We start from the raw sequence: 21978 nt of genomic DNA on the forward strand, positions 1-21978 counted from the left end.
TGACATCACAGCCCATGAAGGGTACCGAGACGACTACTGGCCTCACGTCTACATGCATCAGCAGAGGTGAACGATCGTGCAAGTAGTATAGCAGTAACTTGTGATGAGCATGATTATCCCCCGAGTCATTACAGCTGTTTTTCGAAATGGATTTCATCATCTAGCGCACCTCACAAAATTCATCATGATGCTGGGTGTGCACCAATTAAACGGTACACTAGCAGAAATTTCATGATAAAGTTCTTTCCCCGTAAGGACTCAAAGCAGCACTCATTTCGTAATGCAAGTCCACACATAATGCCTTAGACCACGATGTTATGGTATGAGACACAACTGTGTCTTAACCCTTAACAGGAAATGTGTGTCCATCAGGCACATACGTATTTTCGTTGTGTTTTGTTGACAAAACCGATTCGGGTAATTTCTTGAGTTCCTGAATAGCTTCTCATTATTTAGTTTTGTGTGTGATAGTGCGATTAATTTTTTTGTGGTCTCCTCTGTGTGAACATTTTTGTAATGATCAGGCCTCGCGGTTATGGTCCCGTGGACATAAGGTTAATGGTACATTTACTATAGCATACTAGATGTTAGTCGTGTGGCATGAGCAGACTGTCATATCATTGGCTTAGAGTGTAAACCTGCTAACTGCTAAAAAGAAAATTTTACAAGGGAAGCAAAAAACTAAGTTTAAATCAACTCTGAAACTTAGTTTTTTCCTTCATTTGTAAAATTTTCTTTGTGGCGGTTAGCAGGTATACACTTTATGCCGACGATATAAACAAAGGTGCGTATGCATCGGTGAGATGGACTATTTGCTGTGTGCACGAACAATTTTAGTAGACTACAAGTTCTTCCTAAAATAGGTAGTCAAGGCTAAGTTGCACATCCCTGTTAGGATACATAACTTCATATAACATTAAATCTTTTCATATATTACTTACATATCTACATAATTAGGGAACAATATATGAAAATTTAAATAAATTATGTATAGGCCTATTACTTATTTAGTTGACTTTCTGAAATGTAGATGTACACACATTTTCGAAATGGATTATGATTGGAATTCGATGTTTTTCCCTATCCCTATATTCTATAAAAATTGTACCATAAAAAAGACGGGTGTTTGTATACTTATAGAAATTCAAACGTTGAACATTTGAAAATGTCTTACAGTAGGTTTTTTTTTTCCTTGAATTTTACACAACTCTCTAGAAAAGTCAGTTTTGCCGTCCAGTTTTGTTTGTGACGTGCAATGGATCTCTATAGCATCCCTATTTTCCATTAATGCAATATTTTTCATATTATATTATGTTTAACAATGGGCCTATTTATTTGCGTTTTCGTCATGACAGCAAACTTTGCATTGAATTGCTTATTGTCCAGTTCCTTCACAATATACTTACTTATTTACTGGCTTCTAAGGAACCCAGAGGTTCATTGCCGCCCTCACATAAGCCAGCCATTGGTGCCTATCCTGAGCAAGATTAATCCAGTCTCTACCATCATATCCCATCTCCCTCAAATCCATTTTAATATTATCTTCCCATCTACGTCTCGGCCTTCCCAAAACTCTTTTTCCCTTTGGCCTCCCAACTAACACTTTGTATGCATTTCTGGATTCGCCCATACGTGCTACATGCCATGTCCATCTCAAACGTCTGGATTTAATGTTCTTAATTATGTCAGGTGAGGAATACAATGCGTGCAATTCTATGTTGTGTAACTTTCTCCATTCTACTGTAACTTCATCCTTCTTAGCCCCAAATATTTTTCTAAGCACATTATTCTCAAACACCCTTAACCTATGTTCCTCTCTCAAAGTGAGAGTCCAAGTTTCACAACCATAAAGAAAAACTGGTAATATAACTGTTTTATAAATTCTAACATTCAGATTTTTTGACAGCGGACTTAATGATAAAAGCTTCTCAACCGAATAATAACAGGCATTTCCCATATTTATTCTGTGTTCAATTTCCTCCCGAGTATCTTTTATATTTGTTATTGTTGCTCCCAGGTATTTGAATTTTTTCACCTCTTCAAAGGATAAATTTCCAATTTTTATATTTCCATTTCGTACAGTATTCTCGTCACGAGACATAATCATATACTTTATCATTTCGGGATTTACTTCCAAACCTATCTCTTTACTTGCTTACTTATTTACTTAATGGCTTTTAAGGAACCCGGAGGTTCAGTGCCGCCCTCACATAAGCCCGCCATTGGTCCCTATCCTGAGCAAGATTAATCCATTCTCTATCATCATATCCCACAACCCTCAACATTTTAATATTGTCTTCCCACCTACGTCTCGGCCTCTCTAAAGATCTTTGCCCTCCGGCCTCCCAACTAACACTCTATATGCATTACTAGATTCGCCCATATGTACTACATGCCCTGCCCATCTCAAAAGTCTGGATTTAATGGTCCTAATTATATCAAGTGAAGAATATAATGCGTGCAGTTCTGTGTTGTGTAACTTCCTCCATTCTCCTGTAACGTCATCCCTCTTAGCCCCAAATATTTTCCTAAGCACTTTATTCTCAAACACTCTTAACCTATGTTCCTCTCTCAAAGTGAGAGTCCAAGTTTCGCAACCATAAAGAACAACTGTTTTATAAATTCTAACTTTCAGTTTTTTTGAGAACAGACTGGATGATAAAAAGCTTCTCTTGCTTCATGTAAAATTCCCGTATTTTCCCTAATCATTTGTGGATTTTCTCCTAACATATTCACGTCATCCGCATAGACAAGCAGCTGATGTAACCCATTCAATTCCAAACCCTCTCTATTATCCTGGACTTTCCTAATGGCATACTCTAGAGCAAAGTGAAAAAGTAAAGGTGATAGTGCATCTCCTTGCTTTAGCGCACAGTGAATTGGAAATGCATCTGACAGAAACTGACCTATACGGACTCTGCTGTACGTTTCACTGAGACTCATTTTAATTAATCGAACTAGTTTCTTGGGAATACCAAATTCAATAAGAAAATCATATAAAACTTTTCTCTCAGAGAGAAACTTAATGTTTTTTCGCTGGGGCATATTGTTTCTGCAGTATGCACTGAATGACTAAACTCCCAGTAATAACACAGCCTCTTTAAGAGCACTGTAATTGGTAAATACTCAATGTAAACAGGGACTGCATGACATAGTCACAACACTATGTGCACGTAACTTGTTTTTTTGTTTGGGTTCTGAAACCGCCAGCACTGGTAATGTTTTTCTGAAAACCTGCAGTGTCCAACTGTCACTCATTTCGCTATTATAAATATTATTGCGTGTATATCGGACACACATTTCCTGAAATGGTATTTTTCTTCGAGAACGTTATTATTTTTTAACTTCGACTGACTTTTTAGAATAAAAAATGTAATAAATTAATTTGTAGAAATTACTGGTTTCAATTTCATGTGATATTTTATGCATTGAAGAAATGAATGCCCCTTGTATACTTCAGGAAGTAAACGATATAGAGAAGAGTCTATAAATGCAGCACATCCTAATTTTGAGAAGAAGATTTAAAAAATTTTGGAAGTGTAAGTAAACGAGGAGTTAGTTATTCTCTTCAGATGATTCTGATATCGACCTCATTGCTTATTCCTGGCCAGGAAGATCCATGTAAGGAAAGTGGATATGACCATATGTCAAATTTTGAGGATGATGTGAGTTCAGGTGGAGACGCAAGTATAAATGTAGATTATCTGACCACTTCAGATGTTATTTACAAGGAAAAAACAGTTTTATTTGGAAGTCACAAGAACCAACAAGGAACAACTTGTTTTTCGGCAAACCAAGATAAGAGGGATGCCTGGTTTGACCACACATATAAGAAATTTAGGAGAAAATCCTAACAAAGATGTTTGGTCGACCTTATTTGATGGTGAAATTATTCAAGAAATTGCATCCTGAACAAATGTGAAGTTAGAAGCTAGAAACAGAATTCATATAGAACAAATATTCAGCTAAAAACCTACTGATATGTTTGTAGTAAAAGCCCTCATGTTCTTCTAATATTATGTTCCATTTACAAATGTGGACACGAAAACATGCGGGTTCACTATTTTCGACAAAAAATTTAGGAGAACTTTGTAAAGGGCTGCTCTGTCGGTAAAAAGATTCTAAACACTTCTTACTTTATCTTCGATTTGATAATTCAGAAACCAGAGAAATGCGAAGCGAAGAAGACAAAACTAGGAAAAAAGAAAACAGGAATACTGGATATAAATGTGTAACATGTCACAGACCCACTTTTTTTATTTTCAAGAGTTTCTGAGTTTCATTTTGTGTAAAATTGGTCTCTTTCAGGAATTTAAGGGTTATAAATGTTCGGGACTTTTTAAAATTACAATGCATACAATTTTTATATAAAATTCACATATCTTTCCACTTTTTAACTTATTGTTTTCATTGTAGAACAGATGAAGTTACATTATTTTTTATTACATAGTATGCAAATTTCATAGTTACATTACTTTATTCCTTGTCCGTGTCTGACAGACACGCATTTTCATTAAGAGACAAAAAATATCATTTCCTATTAAACGTTAATAGAGTAAAATCACAGTACACACAACCTGCGAGATTGTTAACGTCTTCTTTCATGTACTGATAAACATGGGAAGCAAGAGTATGAGAAAAGCAATTAAATACGTACACTGCATCTCTTGTCAGGTATAATGTTGTTGTTATCCAATGCTGGTCTTTGGCAATGAAGCCATTAGCGCTCTTGCTCTCCAATATTTCTCTGTGGTGGATCTAACCAGTAGAACTTCACAGGTTTGTAGATGTTCTGCAGTCATTTCTTCTTCTTTGTGGCATAGAGGACAGTTAGGATATGTAAATTCCTATTTTATGCAAGAGTTTGGCCAAATAATCATGTTCAGTAAGCAGTCTGAATTCTGTTACTGCAGTTTTACGTGGGTATAATGTTGTGCAGACCGAAAAATTGTTTTGTGCCAATGTTCAGTCATTATAAATTCAACTTCTGGTCTTGGCAAGATGATCGAAGCCTTGCAGTACCGGTATTACTCTACCTCATTCTACATTTTCTGGACCCTTTTCACTTGGAGGACAATTTAGCATTTTCTTTCATCTAAAATTTTTTCTCTTTGGAGTTTTACATCAGAAACTTTTACTGATTGTTATTATATAAGGTAGTAAACATTTTACATCTCCTACAACTTACGTTAGTCATTTGATATTATAGTACGTACTGGATTTGTTGCTGGTTCTGCTGTACATAACTAAGTCTATAGCGTATTTTAGGGATGTTTTACATTCTTCATGCAACACTTCACATCCGAATATTTTTGATTGCTAGTTTTAACACTAGTTTTCCAATTTCAAAGTGAATTTTTAATACTGATGTTTTTCGCTTAGCAATTCTGATTTCAGAAATGTATGGTAAGACTTTCCTGTGTTAAATTTCAACGTACTTCGTTTACATGTTTCGACCTATTTATGGGTAATCTTCAGAACTGGTCTTTGTTGGTCTTGGCGCCACTTGTTCTGTTTCCTGTGAGGGTGTGTTCCTGTGGTATAGTGTAGAGTCGAAGAGTGTGTGTGTTTTGAAGTTATGTTGTGTGTTGAGAATTTCGTTGGGGTGTGTTTTTGTGTGTCTGTATATTTCATATTGTTCTAGTGTATTTAGTTTCTGGCTTTTTTGTTGAATGTGTAGTATTTCCATGTATTTCCAGAGACACAGACATGGAAATACTACACATGCAACCAAAAAGCCAGAAACTAAACACACTAGAACAATATGAAATATACAGACACACAAAAACACACCCCAACGAAATTTTCAACACACAACATAACTTCAAAACACACACACTCTTCGACTCTACACTATATCACAGGAACACACCCTCACAGGAAACAGAATAAGTGGCGCCAAGACCAACAAAGACCAGTTCTGAAGAATACCCATAAATAGGTCGAAACATGTAAACGAGGTACGTTGAAATTTAACACAGGAAAGTCTTACCATACATATTCCGAAGTGATACAGTGTTAAAAGTTGTGTAATCAAGATGTATAATTCTGATTTGTTTTTTTTTTCTAAAGATTTATTTATGTTGTCTGTTAATGATGAATAAGTGAAACGACGCAAATATTCTGAGATCTTGATGTGCTGTTATAGCATACCACTTCTTACCTAGCACTGTCTGCGTGAACAATAAATTAATTTAACACATGTCGTAACACAAGAAGATAGTGACAGAGAAATTTTGCACTGAGCAAATTAAACTGTTAATAACAATTAAATATAGTACAAAGTTATTAACATTCGCAACTGTTTCCTTTGCCTATAAATTTACTTCAAGCATTTTACCAGCTTCTGTTCGCATTGGTGCAATACCTGAACTATATGTGCAAATTTTCATGGTTCAAACTTCCTTCCTGGATGTCAACATGCAGATGAATGTAAGTGCAACATAAATGAAACTAATATTTTGAAACTGTTGCCATATCGAATTGCAGGCATTACAAGTCTAGTACCTAATATTACTTCACTACACATCATTCACCAATTGAAGAAAGGAAATGTAAGCGATTTCACTTCAAAAAGAATCCACATCAACACACATCATTGCTTACGGAAAAGTTGTAATGTGATCCTGCAAACTGTCTCTAAGCAATCCTTTTTATAGTAGTCTTCAGTATCATTATATAAAATGATATTTTATAGTCATAGTATTGCCTGGGAGAAATTACAGAATGATAGAAATAATAGACCAGAACTCATATAGGCTACCTAGAATATATCAATATTAATATTAACATGTTACCAGAATATTAACAAGAATTAATGAATTCACTTAGAATTCCCGTTTGGTATGGTAATAATATGTAGATGTAGTTCAGAGAAACAACAAAAAGTTTAGTTAATAAGGGTATAGATGTTTTCCTAAGACCATTTTGAGTTCACCTATTAAAAGTGTTGAACATTGTTAGTTTTTGATTCATTTCTCCAAATTTGTGACTAGGGAATGGAATTGTGGTGAATTGTTTTGCATTACCAGTACTAAAATTACTACTTGGGCTCAAGAGAATATTTCCGTAATTATAAATCGATGGATTATTTGCTGGGTTCAAATTGCGACATATTTTCATTTTCTTTGCTCTCTTTTTTAGGAAGAGTTGGACACAGTGGAGGAAGAGCTGAAGCTGAAGGTAGCAGCACAGAAAGATGAAAGGTGAGTGTAATATGCGCGTTTTCACATCGTACTTTCTTCCATTACTTCTTTAATATTAATACATATGTCGAAAGTATGTAATGTACTCTGGGATTTGGCACTCCTTGTAGAAATAGTCACTAGTAAAACCTCCACCACTACTGTACTCCAACCAGGAGAAAGTCTTAGGGGAATAAGATGCAGTGGGGCAATGCTCTGAATGAATGTTGACGTCATAAGGTCACACACGTGGGTACACACATCTCCATTGGCTAACTCTCAAAACAAACGATAACATTGATGCACACATATTTATACTACCCTAGTTACAAAAGTAGATCATGGTTAATTTCCTGGTCTTTTAATCCCTCTATACAGGAAATGACATATGCAGAAGAGCGCATGTTTTTTAAACTGACGTTATAACAGTAATTTTATCTATCTACTTTGCTCCAATAGATGACGCAATAGTAAGCACATTCCTTTCACGGTTAATCTTCTGGTTGAAGAACAACACTATTGCCATGCTAAGGAAGAAGGCAGTAACTACAGAAATCATAAATATGCTGTGTTTGGTATCATTGGATTGGTCTCGATGTTTTGTATCATAATGCAACCTTTAAATGCAAGTCCCATGACAATTTTTACCATCAAGTAGAATTATCGTTGTAGCATCAAGGGAAAACATAATAACATCAAAGATTTCATCACTGCTGTACGTCAGAAAATAAAGGTAAAATGATGAGTAATGAACATTCATACTTCTATGATTTTTAGATTTTTCTTCAGTTTTGAACCGAAAATTCAAATGTTTCAATCAAGAAAATATTCTTGTTTTTAAAACTGTCCAGATTCATGAAACAAGAGATAATTATTACCTCGGATACAAAACAAAATAGTCACGAATCAAGTGAATAACTTGAACTTAATTAAAAAAAAAAATGTCCAGAAAAAGAAAAACCTTCCCTCAACCTGTGCAGCATCCAAAGTCTTGCGGAATCTCCAAGGAAAAAGCAAATGCATAATCAGAAAACTGACTCCACTAATTAGATTTAAGCTCTTGGGTAATCCACTATGTTCTGGGACTCGACACTTCCAATGTTTTGGAACTACATACAGGTTCCATCATCAGCGTGAGAGCAGCGAGGTCATCTACTCTGTTGGCTCCTTATGCCAGGCTAATCTAGAAGACTCTCTGGTCTTACCCTGATGATGGAACCTGTATGTAGTTCCGAAACTTTGGAAATGCCAAGTTCCAGGACACGGTGGACTAGCCAAAAGCCTAATTCTGATCACAGTCGCTGTGAATGCCTAAAAACTCATATGACTCCACTAATGTCTGAAAACAATCTCATTCTGGCAAAACTTTTCTGAATGTGAATAACCAACATGTTATGTTTTGGCCGCAAATTGAATTGTTCTTAATTTTTCTATTCAACAAAACTGACATGAATAATCTTTATTTCTAGTGCATTTTTGGCTGACAATTATTTTTCGCTAAATTGATTTTGTTTTTCTCTCTAAATTCTGTAATTTAATTCTACTGCAATAAAATTGAAATCCATAAGCATCTATTAAAGTGTACGTATTTATTTCTAATAATAGACAAAGGAAGAAAGCAGCATTTATGTTATACAACTTAAAAAAGCAGTATCTGCTGTAAGCAAATTATTTTAGAAAAATTTCAATTTCTGATGCCATAAACATATTTTCATTCTTATTTTATAGCTATACTGTTAATTTGAACTCAATCCAGAAAGGAGAAAGTAATGGTAAATGTATTTAACTTTGAAGGCGTTTTTCTCAATATTATGAAGTTCATGAAATTACTGCCTTTCTCCTTAGCATGACAGGCTAGGCTTCTTCTTCTTCTTCTTCTTCTCCTCCTCCTCCTCCTTCTTCTTCTTCTTCTTCTTCTTCTTCTTCTTCTTCTTCTTCTTCTTCTTCAGGCTCTACAACTCTCAGATGAAAGTTTTGGCCTTCTCAACAACTTTCTTCCATTCCTTACAGCTTCCAACTATCTTTGTCCAGTTTTCCACCTTCATCAATTTCAAATCATTCAGGACATCATCCTCCCATCTATTTTTTGGTCTACCCTGCTTTCTGTTAACTATTGGTTTCCATTTGTATATTTGTTTGACCAGTCTATTATTCTCCATTCTATTTATATGACCAAACCATCCTAATCTTAGCGATTTTATATGATTTATTATGTTCCTATTCTTTATCAGCTCATTCGGTTCGCTGTTATATTTAATTCTCCATGTATCATCATTCATTTCGACAGACTAGGACTACCTCATCTAATGTCGCTCCTTTTGCTTTCTCGAACTCATTTTACCTTCAGACCTTCACTTGTTTAAGATCATTGTGTCTGTTTTCCAACCATCTTTACTTATCTTTTCTAATCTTAGTTTGTCGTCTGCTTATAAAAACGTAACCAAATTGCTATCCCTTTGTAGTTCTCTTCTTTTATTTGTATGTAACTTGTATGTGTAGCTTCATAAGTCCATCGTTCATTCTTACTTCGAAATATGAAAATTTTGCTGTACTTATATATTGCAAAGATACTAATACCTACCCATACAGAAACTGCAAAAACTGTTTGTTGTAGAAACGGTGATAATTTATTTCTTGTAACACCCATGTCTTTGTAGTATAATCACTTACACTTACTGCTTTTCTTCTTCATGGTCCAATACATTGCATATCAGCCAATGGCATAGCTCAGGTAGTAACGAATTTGCCTACTGATCCAAGCTGTGCTCGGGCACTGGTTCAATTCCTGCTTGCGCTAATTATCTGGCCTAGTTGGGATTTTTTCCGACATATTCCTCAACTGTAAAGCAAATGTCAGATAATTCATTACGAAATACAATCTTGTTCCCACCAAGTTTATTGACGCTAAATAACCTTGTAGTTGAGGTATCGTCGTTAAATAACTGACTACACTGTTTATCAAGGAAGACACTCAGGTTGATTAAGTACAATTTGTCTTGTAGTCTATCCCTCCTTGAATGTTTGCTAAAACTGTGGTGGTTTCACACTTTAATATATCCTACTGTGAATGAGATCTCTGACCATCGAAGGAAACTTTCATTGACAGGGAGTGCAGAAGTATTTCAGTCAAAAAGTGTTGCATATGAGTTTATTATTCTTCAGCTACAGGGATTAGGCCTATTGGCCTGTTCCGTCTTCAAGTCTTAAATCATCTGTCCATCTTCTTTTCGGTCTTCCGACATTTCTATATCCTGTTGGTGCATAATCCATAATTTGTTTTGGTAATCTGTCATTAGTCATTCTTGTAATATGTTTGTACCAATTTTGTTTCTGATTTTTAATCTTTCCTTCTAAATTAAAAATATTTAATAATTGTCGGATATTTTCGTTTCTTTGATGATCCAATAAAGTATAACCTGCAACACCTCGTAGGAACTTCATTTCACTTACTTGGATTTTTCTTTTATTATTATTATTATTATTATTATTATTACCTTATAGCGTAATGGTAACGTTCCAGCCTCTTATTCGTAAGGTCCTGTATTCGAATACAGCCTCTTTTAATTTTTCGAAAAATCAATAGTGTTGCCGACTGTCAATTTCTTCAGGATGACATTAATTCAATTACCAATTGGTCAGTTGATAACGGGATGATGATTAATGAATCCAAAACTTACGTAATATCATTTTCAAGGAAAACCTCTACACTAAAATATAACTATTATCTAAAAAATGTATTAATTAACAGAAAAGATTGTATTAGAGTCCTTGGTGTATTAATTGACAATAGATTATATTTTCACAACCACATTGTTTATATTTATAACCATGCAATAAGAATGTTAGGAATAATTCGGTCAATTACTTATTCTTTTTCAACACCTGACTCTCTTTTAATCAGTGGCAGTTCCTCGGGGGAGGGAAGGGAGGAACGTCCTCCTCACATTTTGTTCTTTTGAAAGTAAATACCAAATAAAATATGTGCCTTGAAATTCGAGGAAGGTTCGATCATTTTTAAGTTCACAGCTATAAGAAAACCTCGGTTGATCGAGTTTTAAACGATGCGCGCTCATGTGCTGCTAGAAAACTGTGAGAAAGATGCGAGATTGTTTGTGTGGAGGAAAGCCAATCCATTCTTCCTTTACTGCAGTTAGCACACATAGACAACAGCGCATTAGTGGCCAGAGAAAGAAGCAGAGTTTTAAAGCGAGTAAATGAACAGAGAGGGAGGAGATCCTTCTCTGAATCAGCACATGGGCGGGAAATAGAAACCGACTGGTCATACAGCAAGCTCGCTACCGCTGCCATCTAACGATCTTGCATTCAACCAGACTATAACACATCTAGAAGGAGGCACAATAAAACACTTTTAACGCAGCGCTATGAAAGACACCATATAAACTTTTTTTTTTTAATTATAAATCAAAAATTTTATTCATTGCACTTTATAAGCTACTATTCATGGTTTGAAACTTTCAAGGATATTTGAAAGTTAAAGTCGTGTTTATATAAAACAAAGAGGAAGTAGTTCTACGTTAGTATCGTACAGTAGATCTTTTTGGCCCCTGAAATTCACTTCTGTTCATTGTGTACTAGACAGGGCAACAGCCACGTTGTCAGTTTTGTACAAATATATTTGAAATTGAAAGTAAGTAGGTACTCCAAACTACATTATTTTTAACATAAAAAATTGGGCACCGGCAACTTTGAACAATAATGGTAGTATGACTTTGCAAGAACAGATATTCTTCAAAAGCATGTGATACTGAACTTGTGCAATGTACATGTGGCAACACAGACCACGTGGGTGGGTGCAGTGTTCTCGCTTTCCTCAGATTATTTCCCATTCCCATTTCCGTGGTTCCAATTATGTGTTAGTCTCTTCCAACACATGTGATGCTGTAGTGTGCTCGAAAAATGCTGCGAGGTGAATTTCCATGTAATTGTTAATTTGTGCAATTATTCAACAATGAATGGAAGTGAAAACATTATATTGTATGGAAAATTTAGGAAACTCAGTTTACAAGAACAGATTATTGCTATACAGAAGGGAAGGCCAACCCCAACACTACCTGGTCTTACATGTGTGCATGTTGGCTAATTTGTAGCATGTTTCATTCACGAAGGTGTCATTTCGTCCTGTTACCTTCTTTCCTCCTCTTAATACGCAGGAGCCGCCACTGCTTTTAATACTATACTATACATTAGTGAGATCGAAACTCGAATATGCATCTGTAGTTTGGAACTCTATTACTAGTTCTGATTCGGCAAAACTGGAAAATATTCAAAGGAAATTTATTTCATTATGTTCGTACCGATTCCTGCCTAATAACTCTGAGTATAATTTTGAGGAGCGTTTTTTCAAAACTCGATATATGCAAAAACAAGTTTTTTCAGAAAATGCGTTTTTTGTTTTTTGACAAGAATTATTTATTTTAAAATATGTGCATTTCAGCACATGTAATTCAATGAATAAATGAACCAGATGGCGTAATTAAAATTGTTTCAGTCTATTGTTTACTATTTGAAATCAGATGTCAATTTATGAAGGTTTTTTCAAAAGTCGATAAATGATAAGTAGTGAGTGGAAGATGTTCATATAATCCTGTTTCTTTTGTCCATTTTTATGTTTCCCCCCCCCCCCATAAATTCCAGTATTTATTGATTTTTGACATACACTTTTACATTATTTATTTTAGATGCACAATAATGGATACATTGAACTAACAGTATTACATTATGTTAACTAAATAACATTTTTATGTAATTTTATTTTATTTTAACATTTTTTCCTTTATATTGTTACATAATTTATTTTAGATACACAATAATGCATACATTAAACTAAACAATATGTATCATGAAGTTGCTAAACTGTACAACATTTTTTTACCTAATCTAAATTTATTTGAACATTATTTTTTTTTTTACATTCAGTTCCTTTCTAGCACATCTTTGTAGAAATCCCTTGCATTGTCAGTTATTTCGAAGTACTTGAGTAAAGCTGCAACATCATTTTTTCTTCTCTTTGCTCACTGCACTTTTCTTTGGAAGAACTGTCGAATTTAACATCATCTGATGGCAAGATTTGTTTTTCAAAACTTCAACTTGAACTGGACCTCCAAAGTAAGTGCTTGTTACAGAAATTTCAACTTTATCCAGATTCTTTTTATACATAATTACACGTTGACTATTCATCTTAAATGGCAGTTTTGACCGTAGTACTTTCTTTGAGCTTTCCTTGAGGTTTCTGACTTTCCAGTCTTTGTTTAGACTTTCAAAGTCCCATGTTCCTCTAATAAGTCGTAATATTCCTTGGGTGAAGTGATGGTCTCCTGTCGCCTGTAACTTTTTTCTATCCTGCCGAACACTCTGTCCGGAGCCATATAACTATGCCCCCCTACAGGAAAGAAGTGTACAATATTGCTAAATTTCTTGCTTCTTGCCAAGAATGCAGTTAGTGTAGCCATCATGACACTGATTTTATTCTGGCTGCTACAGGAGTCTGAGAACAGATGAATCGTACTGGCCCCTCCATTTTTCACTTTATTTTCCAGGTCACACATAAAATCCAACAAAGCTGAAGCAACTTGGTTACACCCTCTTGTGGACTCTGTTTCCAACCATGTGTAAAAAGTAATGTCCTCTTTCCTCTGCTTTTATGAATGTATCATGATGCATAGATTGTATAGCCATATTTGCCTAGAATAAAACACTTCACTAACAGATAGCTTTGGTAACGGCTGATTGTTCTGCATGTCGAAGCAAATTTTTATGAAATCTGCATTATCATCTTTCATTATTTTGTAAAATTGCTTCGCACGAAGTTTATGTAATGTGTAGTTTGTCCTTAATTCATTCTTTTTTTCCAAACCCTGTTCTGCTTTTATCTTTAGTAGATTCATTTTGCAAGTTGAGCAAGTATCGGTATGGGGAGTCTTAAATGACAAGTTGAAACATTTATAGAAAATTCGTTTGTATTTGGACAACGAGCAGAGATTCAAATCTGAAGCAGTCCGGTTTGCACAAAAAAATTTCCACATTTTATTAACTGAAAGATGAGAAATTAAGTACCCTCTCTCAGACTTTCCCCTACCATGATGACTTTCTCGACATTTGTAGCTTTGTATATCATTTTTAATGGCAAGAGTTCCTTATGTTTTTCTCCTACTCTATTCCCTCCACGCATTTCTTTTGGCACTTTCCCCGTTTCATGAAACCTGTTAGCCAGGTAAGACAATCTGTCCTTTGGCATACCAGAAACAGCTTGAAAAGTTGCAGCACAAACAGGCAATAATGTACCATTCTTCTTTCTGATGGTATATTTTACTGAAACTCTCTTCTTCCGCTTGGCATTTTCAGTACCTAGCTACTATTCTGCGTTTAGGAGTACAAATTTCCATAAACTTTAACAGAAATTTATCTTGATCAGTTTTGTTTAGAGATGTCACATGATGATGAAATGCGGTGATGTCATTATATCACAGCTCAGCAGCTTTACAATTTTTCTTTCCTTTGGTATTTGTAGCTAACTTCTGAAGTCCATGACTGCAATTTATTTGTGGTTCCTCTTTAGTTTTGCAGATCTTTCTTTTTGGCTGACTCTCCTTGCATCTTGATTTTCTTCCTAAGGAACATTCTTCAACATGTGTATCAGTATCAGAATCCTCCGACGAAATATTCAAAATGAAAACTCAGTTTATTAACACAGGAAAAACATCACCATTCACAATGAAAACCTCTCAAAGAATGAAATTGAAACTTGTCAACAATCCAGTGAGAACAAAAGTCACTTTCCTCCAGTTCGTAGAAATAATTAATTAGCATCTGTGCGAAGTTGAATGAAATGTAAGGAATAAAATTATTACAATGGAAATACTTCTTCCTTACTTAGGCCTACTGCATTTATCGACTTCTGCTTTCTCTATTCCTGATCATTTATCGAGTTTTGAAAAAACCTTCATAGTTTCCCTATTTATAAGTAAGGCAAGTATCGTCTTTAGAGAGAAATGAGTGTATGGGATCATGAAGGTCATATAGGTTATGTGGGTGGTGTGTGTAACTCAATTTTTCAAATTTTGCATTTATCGAGTTTTGAAAAAACGCTCCTCATTATGATAAGAAATGCGAGCACTTTAAATGTCGAAGCCTGTATGCCAGACGTCATGATCTCGATTACTTATTCTTATGTAAGGTCCTTAAAGGTGACATTGATTGTCAATCTTTCCTAAACAGTGCCAGCCTTCGTATTCCTTTGAAGGACATGAGACATCACAAACTCTTCTATATTAGAAATTCTAAATCTTTCTTGCCGGTTTCCAGATGTATTAAACATGCTAACTTACATGTAGGTGATTTCGATCCATTCAATGTATAGAAGTATTAGAATATGGCAATGTCTTTGCTAATATTATTGGCATAATCCTTATACACAAATTGTTAGTACGAATCAACTCCTTTCCCTAATAATTTATAGTTTTAATTCTTGTAAATTAATTATTGTAATCTATGTTCTTTATTTTGTTGTTTTTTGTAGTATTTTGTACCATAGTTGTTCTTTTTAATGTATTAATTGTATCACTGTACTGGACTTTTATTGGCCAATGGCTGTTGCCCAGCACATAAATATCAATAAATAAATAAATAAATTATTATTGTATTATGATGATGATGATGATGATGATTATTATTATTATTATTATTATTATTATTATTATTATTATTATTATTATTATTATTATAGTGAAACACATCTCATGAGAAGCAAAAATAAATATATTTCACTATGGTTTTATTAGATTTTACTTTGCTGACCTTGATCACAAGCACGAGTGGAAAGGAAAGTATCTGTTTCTTTCCAACACACGAGCCTTTGTGGTCCAACCCACATGCAACCTGTAAATAGGAGAATCTCAAGAGCATTTGCTTCCCAGTGCAGTTGCAACAGCCATCTTGCCCAAAAATATCACTTCTCGCAAAACCTCTTCCAGTCAATAATATAAAGGCCCATTCACAATGAAAATTAAACATAAACATAACGTAAGCATAAAACCTTGTGTCCATGTTATTTAATGAAAGCATTCACAATGAATTACATTAGCATAAACTTAATCTTAATCATAAGACGTTAACATGAAAGTTTGCAAACTCCAAACTTTCATGCTTATGTTTATGCGATTTGGAAACAGTACACAAGCGGAGAGCGTGTTTTCACTTTTTGTTTAACATCTCATGGGCTTTGCCTACAGGCAATATTTTTATCTATTGGCCGTGATGATAGCTAGGTGCGCAACATGGAATCATAGGACGAAAAGTTGATTATTTTAAATCTCCGTTTCTTTGATTTCAAGTGTTGAAAGCCATATACTGATGCCATTGTAGTTATTAGAAACATAGATTGAATAGCTACATCGTCAGTCATTGTGCAATTCTCCATTTTTATGTAATATATTCTGTAGTTTTGCTGATTCGGTATGTTTCTTTCCACTCACGTGTTATGTTTACGTTATGTTTAATTTTCATTGTGAATGGGCCTTGGCTACTTAAGTTTGTGGCATATGTTTATGTGTTTATGTTAATGTTTACGTTATGTTTAATTTTCATTGTGAATGAGCCTTTAGGCTGTTTATTTATAGTAAAAGACTTAGGCTATGTAGAATTTTTTTCGTCTGTACAGTATTGATATGATTATAATATAAAATCTATGAAGCTCTATACATAATTAAGTTTAAATTTATGTGCTCTGGAAATTTATTATTCTTTGAGAAGCTCTTTCCATGTTGTGAAGGCTCATTCACAATGAAAATTAAACATAACGTAAACATTAACATAAGCACATAAACATATGCCACAAACTTAAGTAGCCAAGGCCCATTCACAATGAAAATTAAACATAACGTAAACATAACACGTGTGTGGAAAGAAACATACCGAATCAACAAAACTACAGAATCTATTACATAAAAATGGAGAATTGCACAATGACTGACGATGTAGCCAATTTATGTTTCTAATAACTACAATGGCATCAGTATGTGGCTTTCAATACTTGAAATCAAAGAAACGGAGATGTAAAATAATCAACTTTTCGTCATATGATTCCATGTTGCGCGCCAAATTTATTATTCTTTGAGAAGCTCTTTCCATGTTGTGAAGGCTCATTCACAATGAAAATTAAACATAACGTAAACATTAACATAAGCACATAAACATATGCCACAAACTTAAGTAGCCAAGGCCCATTCACAATGAAAATTAAACATAACGTAAACATAACACGTGTGTGGAAAGAAACATACCGAATCAACAAAACTACAGAATCTATTACATAAAAATGGAGAATTGCACAATGACTGACGATGTAGCCAATTTATGTTTCTAATAACTACAATGGCATCAGTATGTGGCTTTCAATACTTGAAATCAAAGAAACGGAGATGTAAAATAATCAACTTTTCGTCATATGATTCCATGTTGCGCGCCTAGCTATCATCACGGCCCATAGATCAAAATATTACCTGTAGGCAAAGCCCATGAGATGTTAAACAAAAAGTGAAAACACGCTCTCCGCTTGTGTACTGTTTCCAAATCGCATAAACATAAGCATGAAAGTTTGGAGTTTTGAAACTTTCATGTTAACGTCTTATGATTAAGATTATGTTTATGCTTATGTAATTCATTGTGAATGCTTTCATTAAATAACATGGACACAAGGTTTTATGCTTACGTTATGTTTATGTTTAATTTTCATTGTGAATGGGCCTTTAATCTCTCCATTTTTACACTGTTCCCTTGGTATGCTTTTGATTATCGCGAATAAAGAGTTTAACAAAGACATTTCGTATTCTGCTTTTATTAAATTTTCCACTTCCCACTGTATTGTCATTCTGCTCTTTTCGGTTGTATGTGAATGTGTGTATGTGTGCATTTCAGCGACATTCTGTATTCAGACACAATAACACACACAATCACTGATATTATATCTGCATATCGTATCTTTCTTAATCACATCTGTTTTTTTTTTTTTCTCATTTTCACAAGTAACTTAAGTTGAATATCCTTAAATGCTCTTATTCATATGTTTTCAGTTTCAAGTTCGTTTAAAATTGAAAATATTTAAGTTCTCCATGTGTTGTACAGTAAAGTTGTGCTTTTTATTAATTCCATATTATGTAACTTTCTACATTTTTCGTTTGAAATTCTACAATGTTCGTATTCTGAAAGGTGCATTGTTCTGTTCAAGTGCATTTTTCACAGTACTGCCCATGTAAATTGTATATGGAAAATTTTCTGAGTACGAAAATTGGCGCCGGAGCGAATTTTTCTTTTCTAATATCAATTGTTACCGTAACAGATGTATTCTGTAGGACCAAAAAAAAAAAAATAAATAATAATAATCTTCACGTAGATTCTGAGCACCTGTTTATGTAGAGCCCAGTTGCCCAAACTGTATTACCATATACATCATGCTTTGTAGCATAAACATTATTTTTAAGCTTGTTTGATTACTTTCATGGGTTTTGGCATTATTTTCCATTTGACAGATTATAGCTACTATATCTCCGCCACTATGTATCATAGAATGGTACTTCTTGTACTTAAAATAATAGGTATGATGGTCTCTGTTCTACAGTGCTATTATTGGACGATATTTTTCGAACACCTTCATATATATATATTTTTTTAATTCCAATCTTTTGTAGACTGATAATATATTTTCATTATAGCATTGAAGATAACCAGACCAGTAATATCTCACCAGAGTGCGCGATTAAGGCATGTGCAGAGCATGTGACGAAAGAGCATAGTCACACCATTTCCATATCATCTCAGAAACCTCCGTGCGAAAGTACTATTGACTGCCAAAATTACGAAGAATTGTTGAGAAGGGAAGACAAAATGAAGACAGAATGTCGAAGTAAAAGTGGCAGTATTTCTGCGAACAATAATGTTAGTGGCAAGATTGTAGCACATTGCCAGTCTCTCGGATATCACACTGATACAGACGAGAAGAAATTCAGATGTGACGTATGTGAAGAGTGTTTCTTAGAATCAGAAAGTCTTGATAACCATATGCGGGTACACACGGGCGAAAAGAATTTCAAATGCGATATATGTGGAAAGTATTTCTCACACTCGGGGTATCTAACAACCCATAAACGTCAGCATACTGGCGAGAGACCATTCAAATGCAGCGAATGTGGAAAGACTTTTTCGCAGTCGGGCCATCTTAAAGGACATGTGCGCCGACACACTGGTGAAAAGCCATTCAGATGCGATTCATATGGAAAATGTTTCTCTCACGCTGGAAATTTAAAAGCTCATAAACGAAAGCATACAGGCAAGAAGCCATTTAAATGTCGAGAGTGTGATAGAAGTTTCTCTCGATTGGGACATCTTGAAACACATGCGCGGCAGCATTCCGGTGAGAAGCCATTCAAATGCGATATCTGTGGAAAATGTTTTTCACAGCCCTCGTGTCTTCAGAGACACCATCTCAAGCATACTGGCGAGAAGCCGTTCCAATGCGATATTTGTGGAAAATGTTTTTTACAGGTAGGAAATCTCAACAAACATGCATTTCTACACACGGGTGATAAACCATTCAAATGCGATGTTTGTGGAAGGACTTCTTCGCATGCTGGACATATGAAGGCTCATGTTCGTCTACATACAGGTGCGAAGCCATTCCAATGTGATATCTGCGGAAAGAATTTCTCGCATTCAGGACATCTGAAGATCCATGCCCGCATACACACAGGAGAGAAGCCATTCAAATGCGATGCTTGTGGAAAGAGATTCTCACATTCGGGATATCTCAAGTCCCATACTCGACTACACATAGGCGTGAAGCCATTTCAGTGCGATACTTGTGGAAAATGTTTCTTGCAATCGGGGAATCTTAGGAAGCATCGTCGTATTCATAGATCATAAACCATTCTAATATTGTCTGTGAAAAATATTTCTTGGGGCCATGAAACCTCAAAAGACCTCTAATTGCATGAACAGTTAAATGATAGTTTTGTTTTATTTCGCAATTTTAATACCGTTATCAGAATTAATTTGCAGCATAAGCCTATATAAATTAATTTCACATATGTGTATTTGCGGATGTAAGATGCAGATCTATGTGTATCTTACATCCAAAAATATTTCCTCATAAGTAAATATATTCAAAATATGGAAAATGAGATACCCTTTTCAATTATAATTTGAGACACTTATAAAAGATATTTTCGTGGGGAAGTAATCCTTCTCAATGTTTAACACCAGTTGTGATACCTGTTAAATGTGATCTATTTATTTGGTTGGTTGTGTATTTTCAGCTTTGTTCATTACTACTGGAGTAAAAGGATTGTTGAATAGGTTGTTCGGTTAAAAATTTTAATTGTATGGAATATTGAAAAGTTCTGATTTATTGTATTACATGTCGTTTCACTTCAGTTAACTATGTGACCAGAAGAAAATCATGGCTATCCTTCAACTCTGGTCTGTCTTCTGTATCTCAACTTTTATACATGGGAACAATGAAAAAGTTATTTATTGTATATTTTCCACTGTCACCCTTAGTAACACAAGCAGAAATTGACATTTGAAACGGTTGAATATATCCAACTTATTGAGAAAGATCACCGGTGATTAGACGAAAGTTGGCAATTAATTATGATAATAAACCTGAAAGATGAAAATTGATATGTGTTAATTTTACGCAGACATAAGTTAATGTGCCATTCCTATCTTAAAAGCGTTCATGTTCAGTAAAATTTATGGGAATGAAAGGCATACAGTATGTAGTGTCTGATGTGATGTTTCTTCTGCCTGCAAAAGTTGCTTGCTGGATAAGATTAGTAATAAATTAACTCATTTTAAAAATGTATTTTCTTAGTAGATACTTTTAAATGCTCAGTAAATTGAGTTAGATACAAGATGACATATTTAGGCTTCTGTTTATACATGATACTCAATTAATACTTCTATTTATTGATGCCTTAAGTTTTTTAATAGTTTTAGTGTATAATAGTAATAACTAGGTTACAATGTTATCCTATTATATATTTAAACAAACTTCCCCTAAAATAGGGGTTGCCCTGAAGAATAAAGTGTACCAACTATACAAGAATTAGTAAATGGGTACAATTTTTTTGATATTTTTTTTTTCCGCGAGAAATAATAATAATAATAATAATAATAATAATAATAATATTATTATTATTATTATTATTATTATTATTATTATTATTATTAACGGACATCTGACCTCAATCGAAATTTAGGTAGCTGTGCTTTTTTATACAAATTTTCATTCTCTTTCCAGTTATAGTGAAACCATATGCAAACTCTAACACTATATTTATAAAATAAATTGTGATAAATATTACAAAGAACACTGTGAATTAAACAAATTGCCTCTAAATCAAAACTATGGAGACGGCAGATGTCCGTCTTTGATATTAAGCTACTCATATATGTGATTCCCCAGAGGATAGATTTAGAGCTATCAAAGAAACAGTCTTGGCCAAAGAGGATTCAAGATTGAATGCTTTGCAAAAATTAATATTTTTTAAAAATAAGTGATTAAATGGCGATCTTATTCTGTTAATTATGTAAGCATGTGCGGCTCACAGCTGTTTCGGTGCTACTTGACACCATCCTCAGAGCCTTCTATGTATCGGCGTCATCTCAACTTCGCTGCCTGTTGTGTGGGTGCGTTCGTGTGATGAAGAGTTGAGTCAACATAGCATACAGAACAGAAAACACACTACAAAGACATCTCAACACACAACACAAACAAATA

At 34.4% G+C, this 21978-nt stretch overlaps 1 protein-coding gene across 4 annotated transcripts in view; it reads left to right on the forward strand.

The window, feature by feature from the left end:
* LOC138701442 (zinc finger protein ZFP2-like) overlaps nt 1-21303 on the forward strand; it is a 36374-nt gene extending 15071 nt beyond the window's left edge. For all 4 annotated transcript variants that reach the window (XM_069828327.1, XM_069828326.1, XM_069828325.1 and 1 more), the window contains 2 exons: nt 7144-7205; nt 18911-21303. In XM_069828327.1, coding sequence (XP_069684428.1) covers nt 7144-7205; nt 18911-20117 — 1269 coding nt within the window. In that variant the 3' untranslated portion in view covers nt 20118-21303. The remainder of the gene's footprint in view (nt 1-7143; nt 7206-18910) is intronic.
* The last annotated feature ends 675 nt before the right edge of the window (nt 21304-21978 follow it).

The sequence above is a fragment of the Periplaneta americana genome, chromosome 6, assembly GCF_040183065.1.
Source record: "Periplaneta americana isolate PAMFEO1 chromosome 6, P.americana_PAMFEO1_priV1, whole genome shotgun sequence".
NCBI classification, from domain to species: domain Eukaryota; kingdom Metazoa; phylum Arthropoda; class Insecta; order Blattodea; family Blattidae; genus Periplaneta; species Periplaneta americana.